This window comes from Cricetulus griseus (genome assembly GCF_003668045.3).
Source record: "Cricetulus griseus strain 17A/GY chromosome 1 unlocalized genomic scaffold, alternate assembly CriGri-PICRH-1.0 chr1_1, whole genome shotgun sequence".
In the NCBI taxonomy this organism is placed as follows: domain Eukaryota; kingdom Metazoa; phylum Chordata; class Mammalia; order Rodentia; family Cricetidae; genus Cricetulus; species Cricetulus griseus.
The window spans coordinates 29,015,692-29,031,688 of record NW_023276807.1 but is presented as its reverse complement, the minus strand read 5'-3'; the positions used below and the strand labels follow the sequence as shown (position 1 = coordinate 29,031,688).

At 42.1% G+C, this 15,997-nt stretch overlaps 1 protein-coding gene across 1 annotated transcript in view; it reads left to right on the top strand.

Moving 5' to 3' along the window:
• The first annotated feature begins 2,196 nt into the window (after positions 1 to 2,196).
• Positions 2,197 to 15,997, top strand: part of Opn5 (opsin 5) — a 50,240-nt gene continuing 36,439 nt past the window's right edge. The window contains exons 1-3 of the mRNA XM_027387385.1: positions 2,197 to 2,326; positions 6,212 to 6,331; positions 13,375 to 13,545. Coding sequence (XP_027243186.1) covers positions 2,197 to 2,326; positions 6,212 to 6,331; positions 13,375 to 13,545 — 421 coding nt within the window. The remainder of the gene's footprint in view (positions 2,327 to 6,211; positions 6,332 to 13,374; positions 13,546 to 15,997) is intronic.

Here is a 15,997-nt window from a genome sequence, read left to right as displayed (position 1 = left end):
GACAGCCCTCATCTTGTATTTCTGAATCTAAGGGACTACACAGCTAGAGGACTTGAGGAGTTTGCCGTGAAAGACTTCTCCAGAATGAGGGCAATCAGGATCTTCGCAGAGAAAAAGAAAACCTGTGGCTTGGGCAGGGCTGGAGATGGAGTGGGCCTGGCAGCCAGGGTTTCCAGTACAGCACTTTGTAGCTACTGGGGAGGATGGGAACAAATTAATCAGGGTGTCCTCAACCTGCAGTAGTGTCTGTCACATGCCAGTTCTCTGTGACATCTGCTGATTGCTGGTCACCCTCTCTGAGGCCTTCAACTTCTGATACTTCGAATGTCTCAGAGGGTGGGGTGGTGACACCTGCTGGTTAAGTTTGAAACAAGCTAGCTCTGAAGCGAGATGTGGGAAGTAACAGTTCTCCTCTCTAGAAACCAAGAAGTAACAACTGTCCACTGGGTGCCATTTATCTCAGCAGTGTGTGTCACTTCCCAGAAGTACCGACTTGACTCTTTTGTTACCAGGGAGGGGTAGAGTGGGACTTGAGTTTTTACAGAGTGCAATTTACAGTTTTTTTTTTCCTCTCAAAATCAAAATTCAAAACAAATGGCATAAAATTCTATGTGTTTTGGAGGGTGACTGGAATAGATTGTTCTTTGTTTTAGGAAAAATCTAAACCTGCCTAAGGCTGAATTTTGTATGCCTTAATCAAGATCCAAATCTTTTCTAAATAGCCTCATTTTTCCTAAGATTTATTTCCTTTTTAAGTGTGTGATCATGTGAAAATATATGTGAGTGTATGTAAGCATATGTATGTGTTTCTCTGTGTGTGAGAGTGTGTATGTGTCTATGTATGTGTTTCTCTGTGTGTGAGTGTGTGTATGTGTCTATGTATGTGGGTACATGAGTATGTCTTTGTGTGTGTGTGTATGTGTGTTAGTGACTGTGTATCTGTCTCTGTGGGAGTGCATGTGTGTGACTGTGTGTTTGTATGTGTGTTAGTGTGTGTGGCAAGTACCAATGCCTATGTTCAGAAGTACCAGAGCCTTTTGGAGCCAAGAAACAGGTGACACTGAACTATCCAATCTATGTGCTCTTAACCACTGTGTGCTATTACTTAACCACTGAGCCAGCTCTCCAGCCCTTAGTTTTTTAAAAAACATATATGTTTTTAACATTTATTTATTTATTTATTTATTTATTTATTTATATTTTGTTTTTTTCGAGACAGGGTTTCACTGTGGCTTTGGATCCTATCCTGGCACTCGCTCTGTAGACCAGGCTGACCCCGAACTCACAGAGGTCCACCTTTCTCTGCCTCCCGAGTGCTGGGATTAAAGGCCTGTGCCACCAACACCCGGCTTAACATTTATTTTTTGAGAATTTCATATACATATGCAATTCCTTCAATTCCACTTCAACTCCTCACAGATCACCCCCACCTCTTAATTTCATTTTTTTTTTAATAACACACTGAGTCTCATTTGTGTTGCCCATACACACTGGGGAACAGGGCCATCTACTGGACCATGGTTAACCTACAAGAGGCCTTGTCCCCAAAGAAAACCGACTCTTCTTCCTTTAGCAGCCATCAACTGTCAATAGCTGCTTAGCTGTGGATGGAGGCTGGTGCACCCTCCACCATTCATGAACAGCTTCAACTTTTTGGTTAACCCAGTTCATCTCTGACTTCTTAGCTTATTTTGTGAAGTACCCATGTCCCTTTGCAATGAATGCTGTTTCTCCCCATCACAGAATGCTACAGCTCACCAAGCATGTAGGGAATGGAGAGGATTGGGCTATCACAGGACACTGTATTCTTGACAAATCAAAGAGTGTCTGCAGAGCCTTCATTTCACACAGTAATCTTAGTTCAGTCCTTCACAAAGTTTGCTAAGGAGCGATAGGACCAACTAGTCTTTGGCCTCTTATTCACTGGAGGAGGTGTGAAAAGGCTCAGAGGAAGCCTGAGGAGAAGATGCAGGCTTGCCCAGACTGCAAATTGAACAACTGAGTATTTACGTCATTTAAGAAAAGCGCTGAGCCTTTTTTCTCCCTAGGTCCTAATCACCCACAGGCCTGGGAGGAGTGTGCCTTTTGTTTTACAGAAAGCAGAGCTTCTGTGAGCGGATCCAAAGGGACTTATTATTCTGTCTGTTGAGATATCTGCTGATTTGCTTTCCAGACCCCTGGTGGTGTGAGAACAGCATGGCCTTGAACCACACTGCCCTGCCTCAGGACGAGCACCTGCCACACTATCTTCGAGATGAGGACCCCTTTGCTTCCAAACTTTCCTGGGAAGCGGATTTAGTGGCTGGCTTTTACCTAACAATAATCGGTAAGCTTCCTTAATGCTTCTGTGTCACAAGCTGCATTGAGAGAAGTCACAGGCTGTGTTGATTTTGCAAAACGATTCTGGTACTTACATGGGTATTAGTGGACATGGGGAAGGCGGTTAGCATTATGACAGTCAATCAATGTTTCATAAAACCAACAGCTACACTCAACAGAGATAAATATTCCACTGATAATCCAAAGAACTTTCATAGGGAATTCTTTATCTAGACATTATTTCATTTTTGTCACTTCACTAGTAAGTTTGCTTTTTGAATATCAAAAGATTGATAATGAATATATTTCCATCCTAAAAGAATGGCTCTTAGACCATTTGTTGGCTGTACACTTCAGCCTCCTCTTCTCATGACCCAGGAAGCTGTGGCCCAGTACGACAGTGACAGTAGACACTGACTTAGAAGTTGTACCTTATCCATACTGCTAAGATAGAAATTACATCGGTGATCAATGAAAACAAACCTAGGGAGAAAATATTTTTGTGTATAATTCACACAGGGTCGCATCTGTCTATGTAAGACTGTATTATCCAATCCAGCAGCCACCCATGGCTCCTGGGCACATAAATTGCTACCCTTCTGTTGATCATATTGTAGTGAAAATGCATGCCTCCTATTGGAGGCTTAGTACTGGGAAAGTAACGTAAAATATCTCATTAAGAATTTGAAATACAAAATGCCTGTTGAACTCATAATTTCTGGAATTGATTAAGCATTGAATTGTTAAACTAATTTACTTATGTGCTTTTATGTTGCTTAGTGTGGCTACCAGAAAATATTAAAGTGTATTTGTAGCTCATATTTCTGGTTTATATTATATTTCTATTGGATTTCATTAATACACACAACCAAGATTTATAACATTTGGCTGGGCATGATGGCACATGTCTTTAACCCCAGCATTTGGGAAGCATAGGCAGGCAGATCTCTATGAGTTCAAGGCCAATCTGGTCTACATAGAAGAGTTCCAGGCCAGCCAGAGCTACATAGTGGTACCCTGCTTTTAAAATAAATATTTGCAACATTTATTTAATTTAAAGTTGCTATATTAAGTTTGGGTGTGTGGTTAGCATGTGGCTTCCATCTTTAGGTTTATATATCTTTAATATTTTCAGATGTTGGTTCAAGCCTGGTTTCTCAACCTCTCTTTCTTTCTCTCTCCTTTCTTTGTTCCTTCCACTTACCCGCCCTCCCCTCTTCTCTCCCTTGCCCTCTCTCATCTGTCTGACTGGCGAAGAATTTCATGTAATTCCTGAAATTAGAAAAACTCATTAGAGAGTTCTCAAGATCCCTCTATGGTCAGTGCTTGAGGCAGAAAGAATTCATGAGTTTAAAAAACATGCTCTGTTGCAAAAATAATTCTCAAGGTTCCTTGTACTTACTGTGAGCATTTGACTACTTTTCGTTTAATTTAAATTTGTCCTTTCCAACACAAATATATGAAGTACCCACTCTTTGCTACTCATAAGTGTCTGGGAATAAAGCAGTAATGAAAAGCCTCAGAGTAAGCTCCACATCAAGTCTAAAAAGATCAGAAAAGGCAGACAAGCAAGCATTTCATAAATTGAATTTAATTTATCTCAGTCAGTTGCAAGGGATGATTTGAAAATAGCATCTTTAGCCACATCGATGGCTCTGGGCAATGCAACCATGGGAGGACTATTAGCCCATTCCTTCCTAGCAGTGTCAGTGGGGAAAAGAGAGAAGTTCTCACTTTATGCATGTTGGGCTCAAGGGGATCAAAGTCAGATTTAAGTCCGGGAGTGGAGCTTAGAAATTAGGTGCTGTAAAAAGAGTTCCCCAAGCAAAGGGTGTGTCAGATGAATCAGGGAGAGGCTGAAGTCACAGACAACCATTTGGGATGAGGGAAGAAGGCGAGGTTAGGAGAGGATGGAGGGCCGTGGACTTTTTGGAGACCCATGTTGTGGGCTTCACCCCATTTCTGGCTGTGGCGTGTCTAGGTCCTTTTTAAGGAGCCAGAATGGTTAGAACAACATTCTTGTTAAATACTAGAAATTTTAGCGGAAACTGAAGAATGAAAATAGAATTCCAGGTTTGGCATGCAAGAGAAATAGATGTGAGACCCATTTTCCACTCTCCACTTTTCCACATCAACACCTGCTTGATTAACTGCCTAGAGGGGAAAGCTTTGCATCCTTTCTATTCGAAAAAAATACAGGATTTTGATGATCAAAAAACAAAACAAAACAAACAAACAAAAAACTCTGCCCCATAGTTGCAATCATTTTAATCTTGTTTTCCTTAGTGTTAAAAATATATCTGGTTTTCCTTAAAGCTCATCTGCAGACAAGGTTGCTTGTGGAAACAATGGGACATTGCATTTAATAGAACTCATTATTTTTTAAATTTTTGATGGGCACTGGGTGAAACCCTATGAAGTAAGGTTATTAAAAATGCCAGGAAACGGAAGTAAGAGATAGTCTCAAGAGTTGCTGGTAGGCAAAAGGGTGTCAGGCAAACCTTTTACTCTTTTTGGATGTGACATGGATGGAATTTGTTTGTATTATTTTTGAGCTGCATTTTTGCACTTTCCTTTCCCAGTGTGCCTTGCTAGATGGTTTCTTATTAGGAGACAGCAGTTGCCTTTTATCCACTTTGCCTTAGGACTGTCCAGTTCCTTCATTTTTCCTCCCCCTTTGCTTTAAGAAAGCTAAAGAGGCTTTCATGGGCCATTAAGCATCTTTCACTCCAGACAGTCAGCATCTCCTAGGAGCACAATGCAGTCAGGTCCTGGTGGTTTCGTACCATCAACAGAGACACACATTTTTTCCTTGTCCCCCCAAATGAATTGTGGTGGAGAAATTAAAATAGAGATTAAACTAGCCAACTCTGGGTCTCTCCTTTAATGCTTTCCTTATTCCTTACTACTGAAGGCAGCTGTACCAGATTCTCATTTATACACAGCTACACTATGAAGCAAGAATTCCTGAGGAAATCTACTCTACATGTTAAGCTATGGAAGTAGGTGTATTCTTTTCTTAAATACAGTCAGTAGATAATGGGTCTTTTTTTTTTTTTTTGGATTTTAACTGGGTTTGTAAGAACTTTTGAACAGTTTCATTGTAATACCCAAACCAACTTGTTATTAATAAAAGAGTATTCAAACTTGGGAACACATGTATATCATTGTTGTTAGGTCTGGTGGGTTGAGGGTCACTTTCTCTCCCCTTGGTGGGAGGGGGAGTGCCCATGCTATCAGTTGTTACACACTTACCCTTGACACATAGATCCAGTGGTAGCTGAAGGCATCCTGTCTTCCAGATACTGAGGGTCCACACGCCTCAGGAGTCTAGGTCCTGGGGCTCATGTCCAGGAGACGACCCCTTCCTTGCAAGGGGTCACAACAGATACCTTTGACCACAACTTTCCCGCACTCTGGTGCTCCTATGGGAGCCCACAGTGGCACTGAAGTCACCCTGCTTGGCTGGCTTTACCTCCAGGACTTACACATAGTTAATAAGGGGCTGATCCCACTTATCCAAGGGAGGGAGTCTTATAAAGCCAATACTTTGTAAACATGGCTGAGGAAAGCACTCTGGGGGCCAGTACACGAACTGACCATTGGGATTCCCGCCTCTTCCCGAGCCTAACCCGGAAGTTAGCGGTTCCATTGTCTGGGTAAGTTCAGTCCTGTAATCCCTGACTCCTATTCCTTTCGAGGCAATCCATCCCTTGCCTGTCCCTCACAATTCATGCTTTTTTATTTCATCTTCTTAATTTAGATGGTTACTTAGTGGCCTCTCATTACCCTCTGAATCTGTGGTGTCCATTTTTGAAATTGAGAAGTGTTTCATATGCAAGTGACTGCCAATCCTCATTCCAATCACGGGACATTTTATTTTTCTTCGTAGGGATTCTGTCTACATTTGGAAATGGGTATGTCCTTTATATGTCTTCTAGACGCAAGAAGAAACTGAGACCTGCTGAGATAATGACTATCAATTTAGCAGTCTGTGATCTTGGGATATCAGGTAACATGGCCGTGCTGTTCTTTCTTTGTGGGTTTAAAATACTGGTCATTGTAAACACTCGCTGGCTCAGAGCTCACTCCTGCCACCACCCACGTCTGTCTTCTCTACCTTCCCAAAGTGTATTTGCAGTGTTTATAGACAGTTAATGGAATGTCAGCTAAAGGGATTATTTAACATTCACTATTTTTGATTAGGTATGGGACCTCTGTCCACTTCTTAGTCTCTTCTGATGCTATTTGCAATGGAAAAAAAAAATCAGTTTTCTTCAGTGGAGTGCCACACTTGACCAGGAATAGTTAGCCAATGTAAAAGAAACTCCGTAGGTTTTGGTGAGGTTTTCATTTGGCATTTTTTTTTTTTTTTGCTCATTGGTTTTTCTGTTTGATTTTTCTTTCTTTCTTCCTTCCTTCCTTCCTTCCTTCCTTCCTTCCTTCCTTCCTTTTGTTTTTTTTGTATGCTTGTTTCTTTTTAGAGACAAAACATGAAGTTGGCTGGGTATGGAGTCAGAAAGATTCTTGGAGGAGTTGGAGGAGGGGAAAACCATGATCAAAATATCTTGTATAAAAAATAAAAACAAAAAATTATTTTCTTCTTTCTTCATTTCTTTCTTTACTCCCCCCTTTCCCTTTTGGGACAAGGTCTCCTGTAGCCCAGGCTGTTCTCTGAGTTGTTGTATAGATGAGGGTGACTTGAACTCTTCGTCCTCATGTCTTCCACCTGAGTGCTAGAATCACAGGCTCATGGCACCATGGCTAGATTTTTGTTGTTGTTGTTGTTGAATATTTTCTTTCTTCTTTGTTTGTAATTTATGCATATATGTGTGTGCATTTTCACATATATGGGGCAAATTTGTATGGTTACACATTTAGGTGTATGTGTGTGCATGTATATGCACACTTTTTGTGGTGCACGTGTGTGTGTGTGTGTGTGTGTGTGTGTGTGTGTGTGTGTGTGTCTGTGTAGGCCAGAAGCTGATGTCACTGTTTTCCTTCATTCTTCTCTGTCTTATGTACTGTGGCAGGGTTTCTCACTTGGATTCATAGCTCCACAATTTGCTTCTCTAGCTAGCCAGTCTGCCTTAGGGAATTCACTATCTTTGCCTCCCATGGGCGGGCCAACAATTATTTACATGGGTGTTGAGGATCTGACCTCTGGTTCTCAGACTTATACGACAAGCACTCTACCCATGGAGCCATTTCCAAACCCACCGTTGAGTGCTTGCCATGCCCCGGGCATGTTAAGTGTTAAGGATAAAATTTTGGACGGCACTATGATACTGTACACATCTCACAGTGTGTTGGCCCACAGATCCACAATCTAATGGCCAACTGCTTTGTACTCCATGACTGCTTTCCAAGGATCATGGAAATCTGGTGAAAATAAACTGTAAGAGGGTAGACTCTTGAAGGGAAAACAGCAGCCAAAGACAGTGACAAGTCATTATGAGAGGAGAGAAGAGGAGAACTGTGGGCCAGCAGAGATTTTAATTGTGGACTCATCACAAGCTTCTGCTTCCATGGTCCTTAAACTTGGCTGCACAAAAAAATTTTGTGGGATACACTTAAAAGAGCTCATGTCAGGGAGTTTAGTTCAAGTGGTTGAGAGGCTCCGTGGGTGAAGTGCTTGCCAAGTGTGCATGAAATCCTGAGTTTGGATCCTCAGCATCCATGGGTGTGACAAGTCTTAGTCCCAATCCCAGCACTGGGAAGTAGAGATGGGAACACTCAGGGGCTTCAACTCCATCTTCAGTAAAAGACCCTGCCCCCGCCTCTCCCCCTCAAACAAGGTGGTAGAAGACACCAACATTGACATCTGGTCTACACATGTGCATAAAAAAAATGTGCACACCTGCACACACACCTCACACACAGAGGTACAGACACACAGCATCTCATGTGGGCACAGTCACGCATTGCCAGGCAAGTTACTATCTGGATGAAATTGAAAACCGAATGTTTTCCTTGCTTCTTAGACTTTTCAGATAACCCAGAAAAGAGGAGCTGTAATGCTTTTTCTTTAACTGTAATTCATTTAAGAAAGAGTAATTCTGCGTATGTGTCATCTTGTCATTTCTTCTGTAAAGTCCCAGGGTTGCCTAGCTGTACCCTAACTTTTATTTGAATTCATTCAAACATCAGTTAACCAGCTGTGGTTTCTGGCTGTTATGGAGGAAGTGTTTGCTTTTATGTGGGTACTTTTTCTTTTTAAAGCAGTTTCTTGCTGCTCTTTTAAAATAGTTTGTCTCTCTTCATAAAACGAAGTTTTCTACAAAAATATTAGACGGCAGACGTGTTGTCATTTTCCTGAGAGTTTGCCTGCTCCCGGTTGCTGGGGGAGGTGTTACTGGGTAAGGATAGACACTGCTGTCAAAAGCTCTTGTGTGGTAGATGTATAAGTTCAACAGAAGAGGACTGTGTCACCAGGCCCCTTTCCATGTGTGAACTCCGAGGTTTGTGAGAGTGTGCAAGGTGTGGCTGTTAGCCACGTGATGGCGCTAGAGAAGCAGGAATGGTCTGGTGTTTCTCCATCTGCTCACCTAAGTCTTGCTTCCTAGTTCTGAGTGTAAAATGTCTGTCCTCATGAACTCTGCCATTTCAGCTACATCCTTCACCAGTGAGTAATACCCAACTGTTGCTGAAGGTTGATGTAGGTCAGGTTGAATTAAAACACGCTTTTAATTGGTCTGATACATTGAAACTGTTCTCAGTCTTGCCCCTAGGCTCTGAGATCTCAGAAACAGCCTCTCCTACCTTCCCCTGCAAATGCACTTAGAGGAATCCACCAGAAGTGTTTTCTTCCACCCAATTTTTCTCCGGTTAATCTAGGTCAAGCTGAGTGTCTGTAATACACTTTCTCCCGATGCATCCTAAAATCTTTTGTCTTTTTCCTTACCGGGGGGCATTCTTTTCTAAATACTGAAGAAATGCATTCTAGAGTCAGATGTATTGCATTTATGCAACTATTGCAGGCTGTGTTAGGCACAAAAGCTCTTACCAAAGAACACGTAGTAGAGTAAGCTGGAGAGTCAGAGGAAGTAAACCACTGTATGAGTTCTCTGCAGGCATACTGTATCAGCAGATTTTTGGAGTTGGAAGTCCTGAACATTGATAGCAAAAGCAAAGCAAAGCAAATCCAACGAAAACAGAACAATTGCAGTAACTGTAACAGCAGCCAGGCTGAGGGGTGTTCTACCATGTGGAAGGGACAGACAGACAGATGGCAGAGAGAGACACAGATACAGACAGAGACTCAGACAGACAGACACATATTCAGATAGATGGATGAATAGGTAGACAGACAGACAGACAGATACTCATGTAGATGACCTTGCCAACAAGACACATCAAATACTCCATCCACTCCAGGCTGAGCACAGAGTTATAGCTCATGACTCTAGCACTTGGGAGGTGAAGACAAGGGATCAGGAGTTCAAGGTCATCCGGTATCTTCAGTTACAGAATACATTGGAGGCCAGTTTGGGGCTACATGAGACCCTGTCTCAAAACACACACACACACACACACACACACACACACACACACACACACACACACACACACACACACACACACACACACACACACACCCCAAGCCAAATAAAAACTCCATTCAGACCTGGCCCAAATACTAGTTTTTGTCTATAGGCCACTTTTGTCTTTTCTGCTGCTCCGGTCTCCACACAAAGGGATTCTGCACAGGTTTGGAGTCTACTGCCTTCTCTGTCAGAGCACTCTTCAGTCCACTGATTCTGCCTCTACCCAAGTATCACTCTTATGTAAAACAGCGATTCCTGTCTATCTCTGAACTATTTTTCTTCACCCCAATAATTTCTATTTATCATTCTGTCACGCTCCCTCCCTCCCTTCCTCCCTCCTTCCCTCACTCCTCTCGGGGCCTGCTTGTAAACACATGGAAGCTTGTGTTTACTAACAGCTATCTTGGGTTTGAACTTCACATTTATTAAAATGTCTCTCTGGTATCTGAATGAGTGACAGCAGAACAAGTGAGACAAGGGATGAACAGAAAAGGGGGAATTGTAAGAGAACGTGGGATGGGGTTTTAATATGAAAGTGAAAGAGCTCAGAAAGGGATTGCTAAACAAGTTTTGTTAGATTTTCAGAAATAGTATCCAAAGTAATGAGCTCTCTTACAGGATTGTCTTCATACTTTTCTTTGACTCTTCACCCCTGCCCTTCTCTCCCCCTTCCCCTCCTAACTACTGGTGTTTCTCTTCCTAACTAGTCTCTCTGTGTTCCTAAACAATTTCAAACATCAAATGACATCATAAAATATCCACAAGTAAGATGATATTTTTTTCCTGATTGAAGGGAGGTTGGGCTCTCCTTGTTCTGTCTCCCCTCACACACCGATGGTGCACCCAGGCGCACACCCCCACACATAGTGTATGTGTGTAGACATGTACACATACTGAGCCCTGCACAAAGGCACATTCCTATCCATATGAATGTACACGTGCAAAAAGTTGTGTGCTGTCCCAGAAGCTTCCTCGAGGGAGGAACATTTGAAAATCACTGTAGTGTTCCTTCCAATTCCAAGACTCCTCCCATTTTTCTGTGTCCTTGGATCCTTTTGTTTCCCGGGAAATACCTGAGTTTCTGTTTTGCATTTATTGAAAGAAACCATGGGAAATAGTAAAATAAATATATATCTTCATATATCATTTTACCATAGTGCATTCATATATACGGTAAATAAATTCAAAATTGAGGCAATTCCATGAGACTATGGCCTTTTAGTCTCCCATTCTGAATTCATGGCATTTAATGCTGATGGTTTCTCAACATAGGCCTTTCTCTGAAGTGTTTTAGTGTAAACATAGTGTCCTTCTTGCTCAGCTTTTAAATTAACCATTTGATAAAAGATTAAAAGTGATCTCATTGCTGTCATTGCCCCCAGGAGTCTCTGTACTCCCAGGAGTCTCTGAGACAGTTATGATAGTAAGCAAAGTAATGATTATTTTTAAAAAGGTACTTGGCTATTAAGAAGGAAGGAAAACTTTTCAGAGTAATTTCAAACTTAGTTTATGAAAACATAATTTACCTCTTAGAAATAGTGAAAAGTGTTTTCAAATGACTTTATTAACATGTATTAATATGTGACACTTTCATACATATATGTAATATATTCTGATAATATTTGAGTCTCCATTACCCCCTCTCATTCCTGCATCTTTCTGACTAATTTCTTACCCTCCCCTAACAGCCTCTCATCTGCTTTCATGTGCTTTTTGCATGGGTTTCAGTGACTTTTATTAGGGTTGCTTACAGAAGCATGGACGCCTTACCAGTGTACTCCACTAAAGGATATTCCTCTCTCTTCCTCAAGCCATCAAGTAACTATCATCTTCAGGGAGGGACGGGCACCATGAGCCCCTTCCCTCCCATCACAGGGTGTTGAGGGGCCTAGTACAATGGAGTACAGCTCTGTAGTCACACCTGCTGTGAGCTCAGGAGTGTGACAGTCTTGTCAGGATGGCTGCATTTCATACTGCTCTCCATCCCTTCCTGAGACTCTTACATTCTTTCTGCTCCATCTGAGTTGTTCTCTGAGAGAGAGAGAGAGAGAGAGAGAGAGAGAGAGAGAGAGAGAAAGAGGTGTGATGGCCTGACTTTCGACAGCCATTTATTCTCAGCACTTTTGCAAGTTGTCTCTGAAGTCACTACTCTTAACTGCTAAATGACATTTCTCTGGCCAGAGCCAACAGTGGCGCTAATCTATGGGCAAAAAGATAGTTATTTAGAAGGCACATGGTGCCTCCTTAGCAGGACAACAGCAGCAGCTTCTTCAGGACTTCCCAAGCCACCCGCTTTTGACTGGGTTTACAGTTCCAGATGTGAACTCTACTTCTGCAGCAGGCTTCAAATCTCATCCGAACATAGTTGGTTACTCCTACAATTGTGGCATTATTCATTATTGCACAGGTAGACTCTCAGTATTATTAGTGAACATATCATCTAGGATTGGTGAGGACAATTGTCTCCTAGCAATGTGTGGAGACCCTTCAAGCTCTGTGAGGACTCCCTAGCATGGAGGAAACTTTCAGCCTAGTTCCAGCTTGATTGCTTTATGTCTATGACCAAGACCTGTTGTGTCTTCAACAACAGGGTTTTATTGCTTTAGTTTGTAGTGGACCACTAATCAGCTGTCAGAATGTTACTAATCTATCAGTTCTGTGTAGTGAAGTGTGTGTGTGTGTGTGTGTGTGTGTGTGTGTGTGTGTTTGGACACATGTATGAAGACATAACTTTCTCTTCCTCTATTTAGCCCCAAATAAACACATAAAGGCTTATATTAATTATAAACTGTTTGGCTGATGGCTCAGGCTTCTTATTGGCTAGCTTTCCATTAACTATTAACCCGTTTCTATTAATCTAAATATTTCCCCATGGTATTGGCTTACTGGATAATGGCTTACTGGTAGCTACATGGCATCTCTCTTGAGACTCCTCTCTGCCTTCTGTAGGGGGCCGTTTCCTGCATGCTCCATTACAATAATGGTGCCTAAAGACACCAAGATGTAAATTACTTCACAGGCGCTGGGTAATCTCCATTCCTTTGATCTCTGCCTATCCCGTGGCTCATTTGGCCTGAGGAGCTGAAGCCATTCATGGGGTAACACGTCCCAGGCGGCTGGCCAGCCTTTATTAGGGATGGGTTTTCTTGGTTCAGTGTCTCCCCTCTGGTAAGCTTATGCATTAAAGCTTGTCTGCAGAAGGATCCGAGTGTCCTGCGTGTATTTCTTGCCGGCCGAGAAAATACAGCGTGCGCGGGACAGCCTTCATCTTCCCATTATTCTCCTAGTTTGGTAGCCCTATGCTTTCTGCTTGACTACTAGCCCAATCAGCATTCATTCATCAGCCAATAAGAGAAACACATTTACAACATAGAGGACATCCCCCACCATATGTGGACATCACACCTTGAAGTGTGTCTGTGGGGAGGAAGGGCCAGGTTAGTCGAGTGAGCAAGTGGAGAAGTTTTAATGGCAAGGAACTTCTTTTGACACCTGTTTGGTTCTCTAGTTGTAGGCAAGCCGTTCACCATCATCTCTTGCTTCTGCCACCGCTGGGTGTTTGGCTGGTTTGGCTGCCGCTGGTATGGATGGGCTGGATTTTTCTTTGGCTGTGGAAGCCTTATTACCATGACAGCTGTTAGCCTGGACCGATATCTGAAGATCTGCTATCTGTCTTATGGTAAGTTGGAAGGTTCCTTGTTCCCTGATAGTGAAAGCTAGATGGCTTGAGTGTTAGAGCTGTACATACTTTACACAGTAAACAAAGGTTATTTATAACGTCAGTGACCAAGAATACTTCTATTCATAGCCTGTCTTGTTCTACAATATACTTTGATTTGACCTGTATCGATGTATGTTTCCTTTAATACTACTTTTAAATAATGCCTATAGCTTTTAAATGTCTCACTTTTTTGTATGAAGTATGGAAATGTCCACCACATTTCCCCATGCAAAAAACAAAAACAAAATGCATGAATGTGGTCAGGTCTGGGGTTCTTAGCTGACGACCTGCTCAGTTTTCCTAATTATAAGAAAAGTTGTCTGTGATTCTCCTCCAGGACTCAGGTTCCCCACGTTTTCAGAGATGGGGAATTCCAGAATGTTCTCCAGGGTTAGAGAGCCATACAGATGTTCCCACCTGAAAGGACACACACTGAAACACTGATCTGCCGATCTCTTTTGGTATTGGTAGGTAGTAGAGCAGCTACTAAGAGGAGTGCTGAGGCAGCGGTGATGGAGTTTTCAGAGCCCTGCCTTTTCAAGATTAGACTATTCTACTAGTTAAAGTTTGAGTACTTTTGGTTCTGGGGATTCTTGGAACTTATTCAACCAGAAGGAGAAAATAGACGTGGCAAAGGAAGTTTTCTTTGTCACTTAGACTGTTGATAGTCTGATAGTACTGAGACTCTAAAGGAGACCATGGATGGGTCAGGAGGAGGGTAGTTGTAAATGTCTTCATGATTAAAAACACATTAAAAATTGCAGCCTTCATTAACATCTGAAGCTTTCAGTACAAACAGCCTGAGTCAAAGTGTAAAATTACACAGCTTGGGTTACATCGGAGTCTAATTCTTACCACAATCTTGTTTTTTTTCTTTAGCACAACAAGCTGAGTTTTAATAAAATGATAGATTTTGTAGACAAGCATACAGAAAGTTCAACTTCCTGGGAGTATTTGAGGAGAATTAAACCTTGATGCCTGTCTTAAAATATGTCATCTTGAGATTAAACTTTGTATCAATTAAAGAGAGGTTGTTATGCTATCCATCACCAGAGTCATGGCAGGGCAAAAACTGTATGAGGACTGTGTATATTATCTAGATTCTTCTAAGGCTGACCCTCAGTGATATTTCATCATTTAATCTGATTCACTATTGGACCACCCACACAGTGTTCTCTAGCATATTGGAATTTAAAAGGTCACTTGGGGACATGCAGACTTTTCCACCATGTAATGCTGTATATAGTCATCCCCGAGAGATGACCGTTTGGCCTCTTGAATAATTCCAGTGACCAGTGACGGGGAGCTTACTCTTGCACAAGGCAGCCCATTCTCTGATTGGTCTGCTCTCATTGTAACAATGTTATTCCTTATATTGAGACAAAACTGCCTCCCAGTAACCTCCACCCATTGGTCCTAGTTCTGACTGCTGGAGCAACACAGAACCCATCTACTAATCTCCTCCCTCCTGTACTTGACAGCCTTTCAGCATACTGGAATGTAAGTATCCAAGCATCTCACTAAGTAACCCTCACTCTCAATGCTTATCCGTATGCCTATGCACACCCTTATGAATATATGTCCATGATCTCTGCCAGTGTCTGATGCGTTATAATGGATCACCAAGAGCTGACAAACCTTTGTGGCTACCTGATCGCTACCCTTCTCCGGTTGGTCTTGAGGAAGTTTTGTACTTCATGATGTGTAATGTAATGTCATGTATTTGGGAAAATGTAGACAACTGAGCATAGAGACAATTTGTTCTATTTTTCCTTAGTGAACACACACACACACACACACACACACACACACACACACACACACACAGAGGAGTAAATGCTCATGTTCATAGTTTGCAAAATTGACACTATTTCATTTACTTTAAACTTCATTAAAACCTTTAAGCGATGACTAGGGATGTAGCTTAGTAGGCAGAGTGCTTGCCTAGCATACACAATGCCCTGGTTTCTACCCCCAACACCATAGAAACTAAGCATAGTGGGAGCATACACTTGTAATTCCAGTTCTTGGGAGACAGAGGCAGGAGCATCAAAAGTCCAAGGACATCCTCAGCTACAGTCAGTTTGAGCAATTTGAGGCTAGCATCAGACAGAGACTGGGTCTCAAAATAAACAAGCAAGAAAACAAAGAAGCCAACAATAAACCTATAAACAATTTGCCATCACAACTTCCCCTTACTGGTAAGAATGGTGAGCGTTTAGAGAGGCAACATGACACACTACCCCCGGAACAATTGTTGTCTTAGTGACTTAAATCTCACTTGCTCAGAACAGAAGCAGACCCAAGTGCATGTGGAAGAAATCTTATTCCATGTCTTTTTACATTTCTTCCCTGTGACTGGGCAACCAAAGCAGCAAAGAGCCATTCCCGTGGCCCTCCAGCAATGTGA